The sequence below is a fragment of the Hesperophylax consimilis genome, chromosome 2 (genome assembly GCF_061612785.1).
Source record: "Hesperophylax consimilis isolate HC1 chromosome 2, BYU_Hcon_1.0, whole genome shotgun sequence".
NCBI classification, from domain to species: Eukaryota; Metazoa; Arthropoda; class Insecta; order Trichoptera; family Limnephilidae; genus Hesperophylax; species Hesperophylax consimilis.
Window position 1 is genome coordinate 24,870,497 of NC_142837.1, and position 18,414 is coordinate 24,888,910.

The 18,414-nt window shown below is 36.1% G+C and overlaps 1 protein-coding gene across 12 annotated transcripts in view; it reads right to left on the bottom strand.

The window, feature by feature from the left end:
• Window positions 1-3,256: 3,256 nt before the first annotated feature.
• The window catches only part of Rbcn-3A (rabconnectin-3 alpha), a 140,739-nt gene continuing 125,581 nt past the window's right edge, over window positions 3,257-18,414 (bottom strand). For 4 of the 12 annotated variants that reach the window (XM_089641798.1, XM_089641812.1, XM_089641809.1 and 1 more), the window contains 8 exons: window positions 17,362-17,445; window positions 14,245-14,305; window positions 12,432-12,673; window positions 8,992-9,061; window positions 8,562-8,636; window positions 6,779-6,996; window positions 5,585-5,779; window positions 3,257-4,958 (listed from right to left, as the gene is read on the bottom strand). In XM_089641798.1, coding sequence (XP_089497924.1) covers window positions 5,585-5,779; window positions 6,779-6,996; window positions 8,562-8,636; window positions 8,992-9,061; window positions 12,432-12,673; window positions 14,245-14,305; window positions 17,362-17,445 — 945 coding nt within the window. In that variant the 3' untranslated portion in view covers window positions 3,257-4,958. Of the gene's footprint in view, window positions 4,959-5,584; window positions 5,780-6,778; window positions 6,997-8,561; window positions 8,637-8,991; window positions 9,062-12,431; window positions 12,674-14,244; window positions 14,306-17,361; window positions 17,446-18,414 lie in introns of those variants that run through there. The other 8 variants (XM_089641818.1, XM_089641802.1, XM_089641834.1 and 5 more) reach the window with 6 other exon arrangements.

The window sequence follows — 18,414 nt, forward strand, 5'->3', positions numbered from 1 at the left end:
CGAGCAGCTGTTTCACATCATTGCATTTTGACACTTTGAAAATGTGAAAATAATAAATTACAAATTAAATTAAATAAATTCAAATTAGACATGTAATACTAATGATAAATTGACTATATTAAATCTACAATAATACATAAGATTATAGTTATGTATAAGCTTGTTAGACTAAATGGCATAAATAAGAGTAATTATCAAATGTGGCCGGAAGTATCGGGGCATTCCAAAAGAGCCTACTGTGTTCTGGTCGAACTTTGGCATTTCCTTTTGTTGAATAAGCCAAACTGGATACTGTTTAATGTAATCAGATTAGTTAGATGATTACAATAACAAATTAAAAGAGATATGTACTGCCAAAATAAACTTACAAATTAACTCAAAACAAACAGCTGACAAATCAGGTGGCACCGAATGAATAAATATTTGACCCTGCGGGATCAGTGTAATGTTCTAGAAGTGGATGAGTTAAATGTTTTGCAAGCAGTGAATGGGTTAAGGTGACCAACAGAACAAAATGCTGTGTAATATTTGCAAACCAAAGCGCAACTCCGCTTGCGGTTGCTTCAATCCTTTCCCGTAATTTGTGGTTCGACTCGCACTTCGGTTTGTTTGCGAATGTATACATAGCAAAAGAGAGATAAAAGTGAAAATTTAAAACATTTGACTGAGTTTCCGATGAAGTGTTCAATGCTGGATACAAATATACTATGCATATTGCATAATAACAATGTTAAAGACAAATATGAATATGTATGTACAATAAATCAAAAACTTTACACATTGAAGCACTGATTGCATTCATTCATATTATTTTTTAAATTTGGTTAAACTATGATTTATTTATTTATTAAAGATACACAATTTTTTTTCAGTACATAATAAGCCAAGCTCCGCAAATGTAAGGAATGTCATATCTTTATATAATAAAAGAATTTTCCAAAACATTTTTAAATAATATGCATTGCTAACAGAACAGTTCAATTAGGTTAGTACTACTTTACTTTGCAGATCATTTACTTCTTCTTCCGTACTAATAAATGTTTTCATTTCAAATTCCGACTGCAATCGGCGCTACTCATAAACGTTCAGTCCCAAGGCATTTTGATTTATTGTTGATTCATTAAACACTATATATGCATATATCAGTATAACCACTAGTTCACATCAAATTGTAACGATTAGATCAAATATGCAAGTTTCTTTTAAATAACACGTAAATATTTTTGGTTTATAAATAGTATAGTTGATTTATATAAATATCTTAGATTATAATAATATGTAAGCCATATTTAGCTTTGTTATGTGATGTGTAGATTAACACTAACTTTATAGATTTAACAAGACAAACAACAGCAATAAATAGAAGGAAAGGAGAAGATTACCAATAAACCACAATTATTTATTACATAAAGGATGCAAAGGCTTTTTAAGAGGCAAACTTTTCACACAGAACTGCTTCCCATTGTCTGATCAGACAGATAGATCAGACCTTTGATATAATATAATATATACCTACTAAGGAAAACAGCAAATACAATGTATTTATGAGCAGCTAGCCCCTTGCAACATTTAAATTGCAACTTATTTACAAAACAGCATACTTTCAAGCTTCTTAACTCCAATAGGATGATAGTATTTGTATTAATTATCAAGTATACATACACAAAAGTTGTTCTAAGGTAATGGAATATGTTCATTCCCGCTTCTCATTATCTTTAGCTGCACAAGTGATTACACCCACAACTAAAATACAGCGAAAGAACTATTACACAATTAAACAGCAATAATAACTCAAAAAAATGTTAATCACAGTATGTAATCTTTGCGTGATAAAATCCTCCATAATGAAAAACAGAATCACCATTTATTAATACAGCCAACCAACGTCCTCTCCAATAGCACCGGGCCCATCAACTAAAGAAGAATTGATCAATACAGCCAACCAACCATCCTCTCCAATAGCACCGGGCCCATCAACTAAAGAAGAATTGATCAATACAGCCAACCAACCATCCTCTTCAATAGCACCGGGCCCATCAACTAAAGAAGAATTGATCAATACAGCCAACCAACCATCCTCTTCAATGGCACCGGGCCCATCAACTAAAGAAGAATTGATCAATACAGCCAACCAACCATCCTCTCCAATAGCACCGGGCCCATCAACTAAAGAAGAATTGATCAATACAGCCAACCAACCATCCTCTTCAATAGCACCGGGCCCATCAACTAAAGAAGAATTGATCAATACAGCCAACCAACCATCCTCTTCAATGGCACCGGGCCCATCAACTAAAGAAGAATTGATCAATACAGCCAACCAACCATCCTCTTCAATAGCACCGGGCCCATCAACTAAAGAAGAATTGATCAATACAGCCAACCAACCATCCTCTTCAATAGCACCGGGCCCATCAACTAAAGAAGAATTGATCAATACAGCCAACCAACCATCCTCTTCAATGGCACCGGGCCCATCAACTAAAGAAGAATTGATCAATACAGCCAACCAACCATCCTCTTCAATAGCACCGGGCCCATCAACTAAAGAAGAATTGATCAATACAGCCAACCAACCATCCTCTTCAATAGCACCGGGCCCATCAACTAAAGAAGAATTGATCAATACAGCCAACCAACCATCCTCTTCAATAGCACCGGGCCCATCAACTAAAGAAGAATTGATCAATACAGCCAACCAACCATCCTCTTCAATAGCACCGGGCCCATCAACTAAAGAAGAATTGATCAATACAGCCAACCAACCATCCTCTTCAATAGCACCAGGCCCATCAACTAAAGAAGAATTGATCAATACAGCCAACCAACCATCCTCTTCAATGGCACCGGGCCCATCAACTAAAGAAGAATTGATCAATACAGCCAACCAACCATCCTCTCCAATAGCACCGGGCCCATCAACTAAAGAAGAATTGATCAATACAGCCAACCAACCATCCTCTTCAATAGCACCGGGCCCATCAACTAAAGAAGAATTGATCAATACAGCCAACCAACCATCCTCTTCAATGGCACCGGGCCCATCAACTAAAGAAGAATTGATCAATACAGCCAACCAACCATCCTCTTCAATAGCACCGGGCCCATCAACTAAAGAAGAATTGATCAATACAGCCAACCAACCATCCTCTTCAATAGCACCGGGCCCATCAACTAAAGAAGAATTGATCAATACAGCCAACCAACCATCCTCTTCAATGGCACCGGGCCCATCAACTAAAGAAGAATTGATCAATACAGCCAACCAACCATCCTCTTCAATAGCACCGGGCCCATCAACTAAAGAAGAATTGATCAATACAGCCAACCAACCATCCTCTTCAATAGCACCGGGCCCATCAACTAAAGAAGAATTGATCAATACAGCCAACCAACCATCCTCTTCAATAGCACCGGGCCCATCAACTAAAGAAGAATTGATCAATACAGCCAACCAACCATCCTCTTCAATAGCACCAGGCCCATCAACTAAAGAAGAATTGATCAATACAGCCAACCAACCATCCTCTCCAATAGCACCAGGCCCATCAACTAAAGAAGAATTGATCAATACAGCCAACCAACCATCCTCTCCAATAGCACCAGGCCCATCAACTAAAGAAGAATTGATCAATACAGCCAACCAACCATCCTCTTCAATAGCACCAGGCCCATCAACTAAAGAAGAATTGATCAATACAGCCAACCAACCATCCTCTCCAATAGTACCGGGCCCATCAACTAAAGAAGAATTGATCAATTCTGTTAAAAATTATTATTAGTATAATAAAAACAAATGTCTAAAAATAAATAATGTCTCCTTCAAAAATATAATTAAATCTCAAATAAATATGGTGACCATCGTGTGGAAGTCACAAGCAACTTTATACATAAAGTTTTAAGCGTTACATTTATATGTATTTTATCACTCTACTAAATAAAGCAATAATAAACGAGTATCACTATTATTAACAATGCAATAAAAACATAATTAATTTAGTAAACAGGTTCAACCATTCCGATGGCTTTGCTTGACTCAAAGGTGCATTATAATACTTCTTTTACTCAATGTGACTTGCACATTTTTCTAAAAGTGTTTTTAACATTCTTTGATGGAATAAGCATTGGACTTATATTTATGAAACTAAAATATTTTATAATATAAATTTAGAGATTTTTAGATCTTTTTTGATATTTTCGTGCACTGAATTTAACTTTTATAATCAAACCACAACATAAATAATATATTTACTAATTCAAATAAAAATAAATTCACAAATCTTTAAATAATTTATTAAAAATAACAATGTAAATATATGAATATGTATTACAAAATAAATAATGATTCATATTAATTTTGTCTCAACATAACATGTCATTTAAGAAAGTATGATGATACAACAATAGTGGATAGTGTAATTTTTTGTGCAAATATCCATAGTCTGTATGAGATGTCACAACAAATTAATCTAAGCGCAACTTTTATGGCAGTGTATTAGAGGTTGTCCAAATTCAATTACAATAAGTTTCAACAATTACCTACCAATACTTAACCTTTACAGAAGAGAAATGCTATAGCCAAAAGATACTCGACATTTTAACATGCTAAAATCTCGATAAAAAAGTTAATTAGAAAAAAATACATAAATAACCATCTGATTATTTTAAATGAATTAGGATTGTATATATAAATATATAGGATTGCCCAGTACATATCATATTTTTATTAATATGATAAAATAAAGGATATTTTCGCCCATTAAATTTCATAAAGGAAACAAAAAAATAAATAACAATAATACTATATTAATATTTAACTGCACAAGCATCGAGCCATACTTTTTTATTAATACAAACTGTAGATCGATCAACATTAAAGAAAATGTATATTATCATTCAATTTCCGTTGTATATTATTGCTAATGGTCACTGAAGACATTGTAAAGTTGTTGGGAAATCTGCAAATAATAAAAGAAATCTGTTAGGTTAATTTATTAATGCAATGGAAAAAAAAAAATTTCAATAAGTTTTTCGGGAACTTGATTCAAACAAAAATTTGCAATCATCAGGGCAGTGATCAAAATACAAACGAAATGACTATTAGCTGAAAAAAACTTCAATCTGATAAAATGATATAAAATACTGAAACTGTCAACTAGCTCAGAGAAAAGCAATAAACTTAGGTTTAACACATGGAGCACATCAAAGGCCCCTCAACTTGTGGGGAACTTAAGGAACTAGTGTTTTTCTGGCCAAGTTTTGGGGGAGTCTAACTTTAATCTTATTTCAAAATGCAATCTCATGTAAAAATCCATCCAATGTTATGTCGAAATGCACCATTTAAGCCGACAACTTGAATTTCTAGAGTTCTACACCGATTTGGTTCAAAATCAATACATATAGGAAAGGTTAGGGGGAGCTGAACTTCAAACCAACAGCATAATGCACCACTTCGGTGGCCATCTTGAATTTCAAGAGCTCTACACTCGTTTGGTACAAAATCAGTATAGAGGAGGTTAAGAGGTCTTATGTCAAAATGCACAATTTGTTTGGTAATGAAAGAGTAAAATAGCCCAGCACCTACCTAAAAATGGTGCGAGGGAGCCCGCTCAGGCAGCTGGCGAACCTTCATGGTGCCGTCGGCCCCGCAGGAGAAGAGGCGCGCGTGCGAGTCCACATGCAGCTGCGTCACGCCCTGCCCAATGTGCTTGAAGAAAGAACTGCGCGCGTGCTCACCCGGGAAGCAGTGAACTAGACCGTGCCCGCTTAGCGCCCACACCTAAGGAAAAGATAATACAAGGTGAGATGTTTGAGGGTTAACCAAGAGCACATGGGAGGAAAGTGCTGCAATCTATAATATTCAAAAGAGAACTGTTGAAGTTTTTATAAAATATTATAGTAGGTACACATCCTGTGTATTTTATTACTACGCTATATATGCAGACTAAATTTGTGTTTGCCCCGCAACTTCAGGGGAACGGAATTATTAAATTAGGAGATATTTATTAATTACTATTTTTCTGCACCGATTTTCAACCAAAGGGGAGGTTATGCGGGAGCTGAACTTGAATCTAAAGATAAAATGCAAGTTTGGGGGGCAATCTTGAAATTCTATCAATTTCGTATATTTTATTTGGAGAACCAACAGTTACAATAATTATAAAGTATGGTAAATATAATATAAAAACGGAATCAATAATAGGTTTCCACTTGAGTGACTTAATTAATGATTTTAGTGAAGTTTAGTCAATGGGGATGGGATGGTGGGAGGGAGGGGAAGAGGGAGGGGAAGGGGATGGTTCTGGTTTAAGTAGAGTAACATATATTGTGTGAGTGTTATTTGTTGATTTTAGGTAATTCACGGTATGAAGTGTTCAAAATGTGTGAAGCACGATGAATAAATATGTTTTGTTTTGAGTGTTGCATTGAGGGACGCTTAATGCATGGTTTTGTCGGTTTGCGAATTCGTTCAAGTAGTTCAGGGCAATCTATCACAGAGGTGGCTATTTTTTGTAAAAATAGTACATCTGCGGAATTTTTCGTACGAACAACTTAGGTTAGTTAGGTTATGGGGGAGCTGTACTCAGTTAACTAATTTCAACGGCCATCTTAAATGTGTGGAGCTCTGCGCCGGTGCTGTTTAAAAATCGATAAAGGGAAGGTTAGGGGGAGCTGAACACAAATCTTATGTCAAAATGGAAGTTTCGGCAGCCATTATAAATTTCTAGAATTCTGCACAGATTTGGTTCAAAATTAACATAGAGGAGGATAAATTTACTTTGATGTCACCGTCGGCGGCGCCCGTGGCAAAGATGTCCTCGTTGGGTCCGACTGTGAGACACTTGACAGCCGAGTCATGCGCCTGGAAGCGGTGGCGCAGTGTGCGTGACTTGACATCCAGCACGCACACATCACCGCGCCGCCCACCCGATATCAGCAGGCCGGGGCCCATGGCGTAGCCCAAGCAGTTGGCGCCCGTGTCGTGGCAAGTGAACGCTGTAACCAAACACATTTACATTTCATCAGGAGGGTTCTAATAATAATTCTTCGAATTATTCAAATGTCAAACAAAATAAAATGATGTAAATGGGCACTTAATGAAAATGTCCATTTGGATATGGAAAACACTCTACAACTAACTAACCAAATCTACCCTTATTCTGATACCGCGAGTTACTTTTACTCTGTTTCACTAGGCACTAGGACTAGGCCATCTCTAGATCTCCAGTGGTCGGATAGCAAAAAGATGGCTATGATCCCGAAGGATTAAAACATACGCATTAACCGGATTGCTGCCACCGTGCCTGATCGGGAATGCTCAGGTTTTGTTTGTTTTTTATTTTTTACATTAGCTCTACACAGGAGGCCCTGGGGGTGCTGTGTGGAGGGTCTTTCTGGGAAAGGATAGATGGGAATTTCTGGGAAGGAAAGACTGGTATGAATCCATTCCTTCCACTGCTGTGCAAGGCAATGTTCTGAGAGTGTTGGAGAGGTCAAACGGTATCCCTCAACCAGTCTCTCCTGATCTGGCCTGCCACGCAGTTGGTGGAAAAACGTATCCGTCACCAAGGATAAACCTCACCCCATAAACCCGGGCACCCCTGCTAAGTCACCAAACGTAGTGAACCACTTGGGGTGACCTATGGCAAAAAGTTTGTTAACGTCTCCAATACAATATTACGTCGTTTGCGGCAGCGAAACTCTTATCATTAACAACCTATTGCCAAAAAGGGCAATAATCACAGACATAGGAATTAATAGACGAGAAGATACAGGCGAGGGGTAAAATCAACTGTTGAAGAACGAAGGGAGTGAAGATGACTGTGATTCGTCAATAAATCAATCTGACAGTAAATAGGCATCTCGCATTATAATATCACCATTTACTTCTTAAAAGTAAAATCTGCTTTGAATGAATAGACATTTTTACATGGGAGCGCAAATTACTCGCCACGTTATGAACAAATTTGCGAAGTCCAAATTCGGCAAAGTAAGGCAGCTTATATATTCAGAGTCGTAGTTAGTTTCAGAGTATTTAGTTAAGACACTTTTATAAATGTTCATAATTTACTTCCCAGCAACCAACCAGCTTTGTGTTTCGCGTCCAGACGTTTCTCGATGTGATAGTAACAACTGATTCATATTATACGATGTGAATATGCTTAAAATAAAATAAAATAATGCTTATATATGGAATGTAATACGACAATTGGGTTTATTCTCTATTTTCGCATCTATTTTTACCAGTTTTCATAGTACAAGTAAACATTTTGCCGTGTTATTTCGTAAAATGAACCGATGATGCCTCGACCATAGTTCGCACAAGAATGATGACGTCACGTTTTCAAATATCACTTGAGGCCGTACGCGAGCCCAGCCGGCTCAATGGAACCGGTATGGGGAGTGGGGATAATACGCTTTTAATCACTTAGGGCAGGTCTACTAATATTCATATGTCTATGGCAATAATACATTATTTGAAAAAAACTACAATAAAACAACAATAGTCATCAAAAACAACATTCATCTACAGATTCATGCATTATTTGAAATGAACTCACCAGCAACTAGAGATTTCTTCTGTGGCATCAAAGAGTCCCATATTGCTACATTTTTGCTTTCAGAACTGTGTCCAGCTGAAAAAAACGGGGTGTTAAAAAAATTAACTAATTAAGTTAACCACTAAGGCAAGTTCTATAATAAGATCGGAGTATTTCTGCTCTGCAATAAAATCCAAATAAATGGAAAAAATCTCAATTTTTCCTTTGTATTTGGAAACTAAAAATCACAAAGTATTATAATTTTTTTTCAAATTGCGGTCAGAACCTTTGATTCATGAAGGTGCACATTTTAATTCTTCTGTGGTTAACTATTAGATGGTGTTTTCTCTTTCTAACACCGTTTCTTTCATATTTCTCACTATGACAGTAAGGGAGATTTCTATGAGACCGTGCCAAAAGAAAAATAAACATTATTTATAAATATTCTTACCAGTGGCGACCAAACTGCAAGATCCAAGGAATACAAAATCACTGATTCCCTTATTATGGCACTGATGGGTCTGAAAAAACAAGTAAGCGAGGGAAATCAGTTGTGTTCATATTATACATCATTCAAGATTTGTTTTTGTCTAAAAAAATTATTGGACGAACATAAAGGGAACCCAATGCCTTATGAAAATAATAAAAATAACTAAAGCGTAGACAACCAAGGTAAACAGAAATAAATGCAATGCGGTGAAGTAAAAGATTTTAACACATAAAGGCCAGCGCCACACTTGACGGAAATTCCGTCGCGGATCTTCCGCTGGAGTCAATCCGTTACCATACGTTGCAGCCACACTGAATATTCAGTGGCGGATTATCAGTCGACTGCCAACGCTTATACAGCGTGGTCGTAATGAATCCGATAGAAGTGATAGCTATTTATGAGGCATATAGGCATTATGAGGTAAATATTGGGTTCATCCCATAAATACTCTTCGACTAGAAATTGGGCAATTTCATACCTTGTATATGCAACTAAGAAATTATCCAGATAAAGTATTCGAATATTATCGAATGTCCATACAATCATTTGATGTATTGCTGAATTTAACGAAGGACTATATTACCAAGCAAAATACAAAACTTAGAACAGCTATATCTCTCCCAAAGGCAAACTCTATTTTGCACTTCGATAATAAATCTTTCAGTGTCGAACATCCTGTGCGTTCGTCGTCGCCGCGTGTTATCTGCCGAATGTGGCGCGATGCATACAAATACTTGGAATGCGACTTTGCCGATCTTCCGCCGACGGAAGATCGGTGCGCGGAGGACGGAACAGACGCGAGTGTCGGCGGTCCGCCACGGAGCGACCGATTGTCCGCAACGGAACGACCGATCTTCCGCGTAGTGTGCCCGCTATTTGTAATTTATATGCAATTACATGTATTGGCGTTCCGTCGCGGAAGTTACGCGACGGAATTTCCGTCAAGTGTGGCGCTAGCCAAAGAGTTCATTACATTTCATTTTAGCAGTTATGAAGGACATTATAATATATTTCATTAAAATAAATTATTAGGGGTATTTTTAATATGCAAGTAATAAATAGATATTTTAATAGAGTGTTCTTGATTTATAATTTTATAAATAAAATAAGCTATAAACCCGTGATCTCATCAATGGGCTATCCACCACCTGCATATAGAAATTGGTGGATGTAATAATAAATATCATGTTTTTAGCTTGTTGAAAAAAGTCACCAAGTATGCACATTACTTCATATTGGCAGCAAATGGAACAAGCCGTATAACCAGAATCATTACCAAGAAGGTTTCACAGTTAGAGACAACAATATACATAACAATATGGTATATGGCAACAATATTTTGGATCATTTTTTACAAATTAAATAAATAAAAGAAAGAAACAATAAACTACAATACTTAAGAATGTTAAGGACACACAAGCATATGAATGTTAATGAAGAGGGAAGAAAAGAGAACGGAAGAACGCGATAGAAGACTTCACCCCTTTACCGACAGTTTATAACCTGAAAAATAATCAAAATCTCGTTAAATATTCCTAATTATAGAACAAAGCTTCAGAGAAGAAAATGATCAAATTTAGAACAGTACAGAGTTTGGTAACAGATGGTGCGATCAGTCTTTTGCAAAACTAAGGAGAGAAGGGTAATTCATTTAGTTCAAACCTTCCTCTGAAATGACAGCAGTTCTAGCCGCAGAAAAGCATAGGCCTCTTATTGGAATTTATTTGGATTGTGTTTATTATTTTTGTTTTGAAATATTTTCTGAATTTTCATAATGACTGCAATGTTTATTGAAGATAAGAACTAGGGTTAATAAATAAACATCCACCAGTAAGAAATAATGTTTGAACCATTTGGCCATGGTTACTACAGTGAAACTCCGAAAAGAAGTGCCCACTGTTTCATGCTCAAGAAGTTTGGTTTTTCAGCCCCTTGAAGGCTATTTCCATATATGTATAAGGTTTTCCCATATAAGTAGTTATTTCTGGTCACTTGGAAACCTTATAAGAGACTAACATTAGTATCTAGACATTTATATGGAAAGGAGTTGAAAATTGCCAGCCCTTTTATTTATTTGGGGCCAGTTGTTTCACAGAACTTGAACAGTTCATCAAATTTCGAAGATAATATTCAAGTTCTATGAAAGATCTATTCGAGTTCTGATATTATTCAAGATCCGTGAAACAACTGGCCCATAATGGAATGATAACAGGACTTGAATGGAACTTTCATATACCTCGGAACAGGTTACACCTACTGAGGTTGGTAATTAAGCTTACAATTAAATTATATAGAAAATGTATTGTGGCATTTTCTAATATCGTTGTTTTTTGTAAGAAAATGTAAAAATTATATAAATAATAAATGCCGATTTATCGACACTGAACTGAATTTGAATGTTAACTTTTAAATTTGATGAATTGTTCATGTTTTGTGAAACAACTGACCCTTGAATTGAAGAAGATGACATTTTTCATTAGTTAAAAATATAGTACACTTGGCATCAAAAAAATCGCACATCTTCAAAATAAGTTTCAAGCGTAAATTTCCCCAAGCCAATACATCTAACCCAAACAATATTGTTAACAACTGAAAGTATATTTAACGACCTCTTATCAAAACAATAGTTTCATTTCATAAATGATACAAATTTTCCGAGTATGGAATGTTAAAAATATGCAGCGCATTTTGCACTCTTTACAGGAGCCACAAATTGTGTCTTCTTCCTGGGCTATAAAAGGAGCAGTTTAAGTCAAATGTAGGTCGTTCACTATCCAAATGTTGAGAGGACACACGTGAATAATTAACGCTAGAAAACAATTAGGGATGCGGCAGTGTGATGTTGCTCGGCAACTAAACATAAGCTGTTTTGCAGTTCAACGGGTTTTCCAACGGTTTCAAGAGACTGGTGACTTCATCTGAAGGCGTGGATCAGGGTGACGACGCTGCACATCAGAAAGAGATAATCGCTTTATTGTCTTATAAGATTTTGCAATAGATGCGATTTTTGTGACGTTGAGTGTTAAACATGATAAATTCCAACAAAAAATACACAACATGTACAGTGAAACCCACTTATAAGGTGATAAAAAGTAATGTTTCCGGTCTCTTGAAGACAGAATTAGAAAAATTGCCCAATTTATCTCACATAATTCCGGTCTTTTGGAAAACCCTACAACAGAGTTTCGCTGTATATTTTTTAATGCAAGTGGAATTTAGACAACTAATTTTGATCATTCTTTTCTTAATACGAGCTTCGAGAAATAATATATTATCTATTAACAATAGAAAGAGTAAGAGTAGTTCACATTGTCGAAGATAGATCCAGACGGTGCGTGTGTGTGTTGTGATGGAGTGAGTGCAGCGTGACTCAAGCGTAAATAAGGACAAGGGCGACATACAAAGTACGGACGTGTTTGAACCCCACTCACAAAGAATGGCCGCGTGGAGCTGGTGGTGTTAAGGATGAGCAACCAGAGGGAGAGGTTGCCGTCACCGTCAGCCACACCGAACTTGTTGCCGTGCTGCGAGAACTTGACGCGCGTCACCTTGGCGTAGGTGCCAGGCGGGCGCGGCGACGCCACGGCCGGTGCGTGGCTCCACTCCCACAGCTGGACGGAGCCATCTTGCCCGCCCGTCAGATCTGAAACACATACAATCAACTCTTTTTATGGTAACATAAGATAATAAGTTAGGTTAGGTTATGATTTAACATTTTCACGGCCAAAAGTATTATAGTAATTTGTTTTTGGTATCATGGCAGATGTGTAATCTACATACATAAGCACTCACTTCACCACAATCTTCCATTACACACCTGCCCTCGTGACGGACATCATAATGCTTTCTGAAAGTTGGCTAAAAAAGGAAGTAGCACAACACAGCATAATACCCCAAAAATAAATCACTATAGGTTAGGTTAAGAATGTTTTTTTTTCCTTCACTTTTCATCCCTTTTTTCAATGTTATGTTTTTTCATGGAACCGCTTTTTAAACGCCCCACATTATACTGGGGTTCGGGGGAAAAGGGCAGAAACTTTATTTTTATTTTTTTTAACATTAGCTTCATACAAGATTCCCCTCAGAAAAATAATTTCCTAGTGGTCATCTTTGGGGATGCTGTGTGGAGGGTAAAAACCTTAGAGAGGTGATTCTACATGATAGTACAAGCATAAAAGATGAAAACTTTTGTTCGAAATTCTAACGTTTTAAGATAGAAAGTAATTGTTTTAAGTTAAAAGTTTCAATTCTGCAATTGTTTAAAAGTCAAAACTCCGTTTGCACAAATAACGCCTTGTACATTTGTAATTTGTCAACTTAAAATATCAGTATCAATCATCTCAAAGGCACTGTATATTGGTTATTGTTGGAACTTATTTACTCAGTTTTCAAAGCCAGTTCTTGACTTCAGGTCAAATGGCAGGTCTTTCCAAGATGCGAACCCAGCGCTTTGAATGCTCTGTCCCACAACTGAAAGGGAAAGGTGGCATAATCGCCTGGAAACAGTGGAAATAATATGACCATGTAACTAACTGAACTCTTGAGAAAAATCATGGAGTCATTATATATATCCTTTTACAACCAGATTCATAGGAGTTTGTCTTTGAAGAAATCCTGACAGAAAACAAATCTGTTTTTGGGAAGGGAACCGGTGTCGATGAAACATGCGGAAGCTGCTTATGTAGGGTACCTTCACGTGCACGTGTTTCAACCGGTAAGTCGCCCTGCCTTATGGGATAACTAAGAGCTTTACTAGTGTGGAGTGTGGCCAATCACAATTCTTTTGCCAGTTGCAAAGTCTTATGAACCTAATTATTTTTAAATAAAAATTAACTTACACAACGGGAGATTTGGATGTGCACTCCTTATGTAGGGTACCTTCACGTGCACGTGTTTCAACCGGTAAGTCGCCCTGCCTTATGGGATAACTAAGAGCTTTACTAGTGTGGAGTGTGGCCAATCACAATTCTTTTGCCAGTTGCAAAGTCTTATGAACCTAATTATTTTTAAATAAAAATTAACTTACACAACGGGAGATTTGGATGTGCACTCCTTATGTAGGGTACCTTCACGTGCACGTGTTTCAACCGGTAAGTCGCCCTGCCTTATGGGATAACTAAGAGCTTTACTAGTGTGGAGTGTGGCCAATCACAATTCTTTTGCCAGTTGCAAAGTCTTATGAACCTAATTATTTTTAAATAAAAATTAACTTACACAACGGGAGATTTGGATGTGCACTCATTCGCTTGATGTTATCAATTTTGTGTTTCAAAATCTGTAAAAAGACAACCATTTAGAATTATAACAAATAAATAAACTAAATCTTCCTTTCGACTAGGTATGACGTCAAGCCCTCCGACAGAACTATGCACTGAAGTCATTGTGAAGGTGTTTCAAAGGATAAATCTAAAATGAATTACAACTTAAACAACGGAAGAAGTAGGAAAGCTTAACAACATCTTTAGCACACAAATGTGCAAAAAAGCAAAAAGCATGGTGCACAAAAAAATATTAACACATTAATGGTGGAAAAGCCTGGCATATTGAAATTCAAATGAACTGTATACATTATTAATTATAAGTATTAAGGCGATGCACCACGTTATGTAACATTTGGAATGGGAGCGCTAACAATAAAACTCCATATTTAGTAGAGGCGGTAGTTCCGCCTATTTTGATTTATGCAAGAATAAAATAAGTTTAGGCACAAATATTTAAATGTTTTACAATCAATTTCTAAAGAACTCAATTTGCCACATTATACAATAAAACTAGGAGATTTCGAACTTCAAAGCAGTTCTTACACCCCTGAAAGTTTATTTTTTCTGACTAACTAACCATCACGCCGTTTCTCCGCAGTGGTAGGCAGAGAGGACGGACCGCCAAACAACTCGGTCTTGGCACACACTTCTTGCCTCATTCACATTCATACATCGTCTCATACATACTCTTCTATTATTCTGACTCTTGACATGGCCCGACTCGAGTATCTGATTCACTTGATCGTGCCATGTCTTCCTCGGGCGTCCCCGACTTCTGCTACCATTCGCATTTGCATCATATATCCTCCTTACACTCCTATCTTCACTCATTCGTTCTACATGCCCAAACCATCTAAACGTCCCTTTTTTTAATCTTACTCATTACGCTTACATCAGCCTTGCACTCTTTGCGGATCTCGTCATTCCTCACACGATCAAACATGGTTTTACCATGCATACGCCTCAGGGATCTCATTTCAACAGCATTCAATCTACTTTCATCCTTTCTTTTCCAGTTCCATGTCTCACTTCCATACATCAGGGTAGGTACCAGCACTCCGTTGTGGACTGCTAACTTCGCTTTTTTGGACAATTTTTTGTTAGCGCCAACTGCGTTCAGTCCTCCATTAACTTAAAAGACTCGACAAGAAAATTGATTCAAGAAAATTCCTGATTATTTCAAAGGTGCAGATGTTTCTACTTGCATCTAAAATATTTGTAAGTGATCAAATTTTCAAACCAAAAACACATGTTTTTGTATTTCTTCGTAGTGCTTCGCCTTAACTGCTTAATAATATGTATTCATCTCAGTTATTACAAACGGAATTTAAAACATACACAGTGTATCACTCTCGTAGTGCCAAACTCAGGGGAAGATATTATTATTGATGAAAATGTTATGTATTTTGTTTATGGATCATACATTATTTTCATTTGGTCAAAAAAAGGTTTTCAGATACATTTCAGAAATTTAACTAATCCTATTGATGCGAGTAAACAAAGTGAGTTAAAGTAAAGCTATTTTAAAATACATCTATTTCAATTTCGATTTTGTTTTCATAAATGAATGAATGCAAATCTTGGAAATGGAAATTTAACCACTTCCCGACATCCAATCGAGCTCAAACTCGGTAAAGAGACTCGTTGTCAATGAAAATACATTCTATCAACTTTTGGTGGCAATCACGCAATATGCTAAATAATTTTTGTGTTAATTTTTACCCGAAAATTTGGTAGTACGAGAGGGAAACATGGTGCATTAACAAATTAATAATGAAAATAAACTGATAATTTTTTTATTTATACCGACGGCATGAGAATTTTAAGTAGGCAATCAAAATGCCTACTTATTTTACAGAAAAATTTTTTAAATACTAATATTTTCTCACACACCTAAAAGCATAATAAAACTTTGTAAGCTAAATTAATAATTACAGGTTATAGTGGGTTTGCAATAAAGGAACCTAAGAATAAAATTCTGGAATTATATTGTCGAAAACATGTAAAATATACAGATCAATTATCCCTTCTACAAAAAGTAACGAAAATAACAGTTTACATTACCTAGACAATGAAACATAACTTTTATGGAAGACCCCAATATGGATGCAAACACAAAACTTCTATAAATGACTTATTTAATTCTAAATAATATCAATGGTTTGAATGTTTGGTTGCATGATAATATTGCCAAAGAAACTAACAGTTTACATTACCTAGACAATGAAATATAACTTTGATGGATGAACCCAATATGTATGCAAACACAAAACTTCTATAAATGACTTAATTAATGCTAAACAATAATCTCAATGGTTGTAATGTTTGGTTGCATGCTAATATTGCCACACAAACACTAATGAATCCCAACATTCAAAAAGAAAAAATAGACAATATTCTATTATAAAATGAAAATGAGGAAAACAAATCAACTGTAACTTTGTACGCATACATTAAAGGTATTTTAAAATATATGCTATGTAACTTTGAAAATATAGATTTATTCTATATTTACACTTCTGCTATTCTTAAAGGTTTTTCAAGGGACTGCAAAATCTCATGTATCACTGAAGAGATAAATAGACAGAAGTGCGTTGTGGACGTATTTGGTGCATGCCAAGTAAGGTTAATTTTCCTTTACTTGGGATGAAATCGATCAAAGTTTTTTTAAATTTCAATTTTTTTTTTTTCAATGGGATATCTGGGTAACATTAATCAATATGTAATTTAGATGCAACAGTTGAACCCCAAGACAAGTGTTTTCAATACGACAATAGGTGACACTAAATATTATAAAAAATATAATAATTAATAAGTAAATAAATATAAATAAATAATAAAAGTGGAAGAAAAAACAATTTACTAATTTTAAATCACCATGTATGTACCACATATAATATGGATTATACAAGACATAATAAATATAAGAAAATAACGTATCTACTGCAATAATAACAGTACTTTTAACTTGAAACTAAACTGTAACGTAAATTGTTTACTTAAAAGAACAAAGGAAAAAGGCACTGAAAGATTGAATGAACACAACAGAGGGGAGATCCGTTGCACTGACCGGTTTCATGAGCAGTTTGGAGCGGTGAATGATCAGTCGGCAATACTTAGGATCGTGACAGCCGGGGAACTGCAGTCCTTTCATCTGCTCGCCCCGTCAGACAAGCACGGGGAAGGGAAAAACACACATACAAACATTATGTCACCCCAGCGCTACGCCCGGTGCAACGAGCACAGCCTTAATGCGTGTCAAGTTAATAAACAAGACCTGACGCTGGCGTAAACCAAGCTTTACCAGCAATATCATGTTAGACGATATTATGTAATGGCTTACCGCTGATAGCTCCGTTGTAACCACTCCCTCTTTCTTAACCTATACAACAAAATCTATCCCATCACGTGCAGGAGCAGTCCGTTCCGAGCGCCGACTTGCCGAGGCGCCAAGGAACTGATAAAAACCTAACACAGCGCCGAGGTTTTTATTAGCGGCAGGCGCCTTTTGACTCAGGGGCGGCTCTAATCACGCGGCATGTTTTGAAACAATGTATGTGTTTTAGTGAAACTTCATGGATCACATAATAAGTGACATCAGTGCACGGGGATAGCTGCAGATGTGCACAAGTAACGTAGATAAGGTTAGAGAGAGGCTACAACAAAGCTCTAAACAGCAGAACCATAGTTAAAAATTTTCCCATGTATGAATGTTATATTATGTAGTTAAAAAATCCAATCAGCTAACTCTATATCTAAAAAAAACACCAGTTCCCAATGATTATAAGTAATGCAAAGTATGTATATGTTTAATAGTACTATGATATTTTTTGTTTAGAATAATTAAAAAATCAATAAAAAAATCTCTACATGCAAGAAATTTTTTTAATTATATATAGATACATATAAAATATTAAAAAATTAACTTATGTTTTTAATTTTATTTTTAATAAACACAGAAATCATAAAGACTTTCTCGATGCAGTCAATCCAATACAAAACCTTGCAAGTATAATAATAATATGAAGTACTGAACAATTTGTATAATATATTGTAATTATTAATGTATAAAATATGGTAAGCGTGTTTGCCCAAAAGTGGCAAACGATACTTGGAGCGAGAA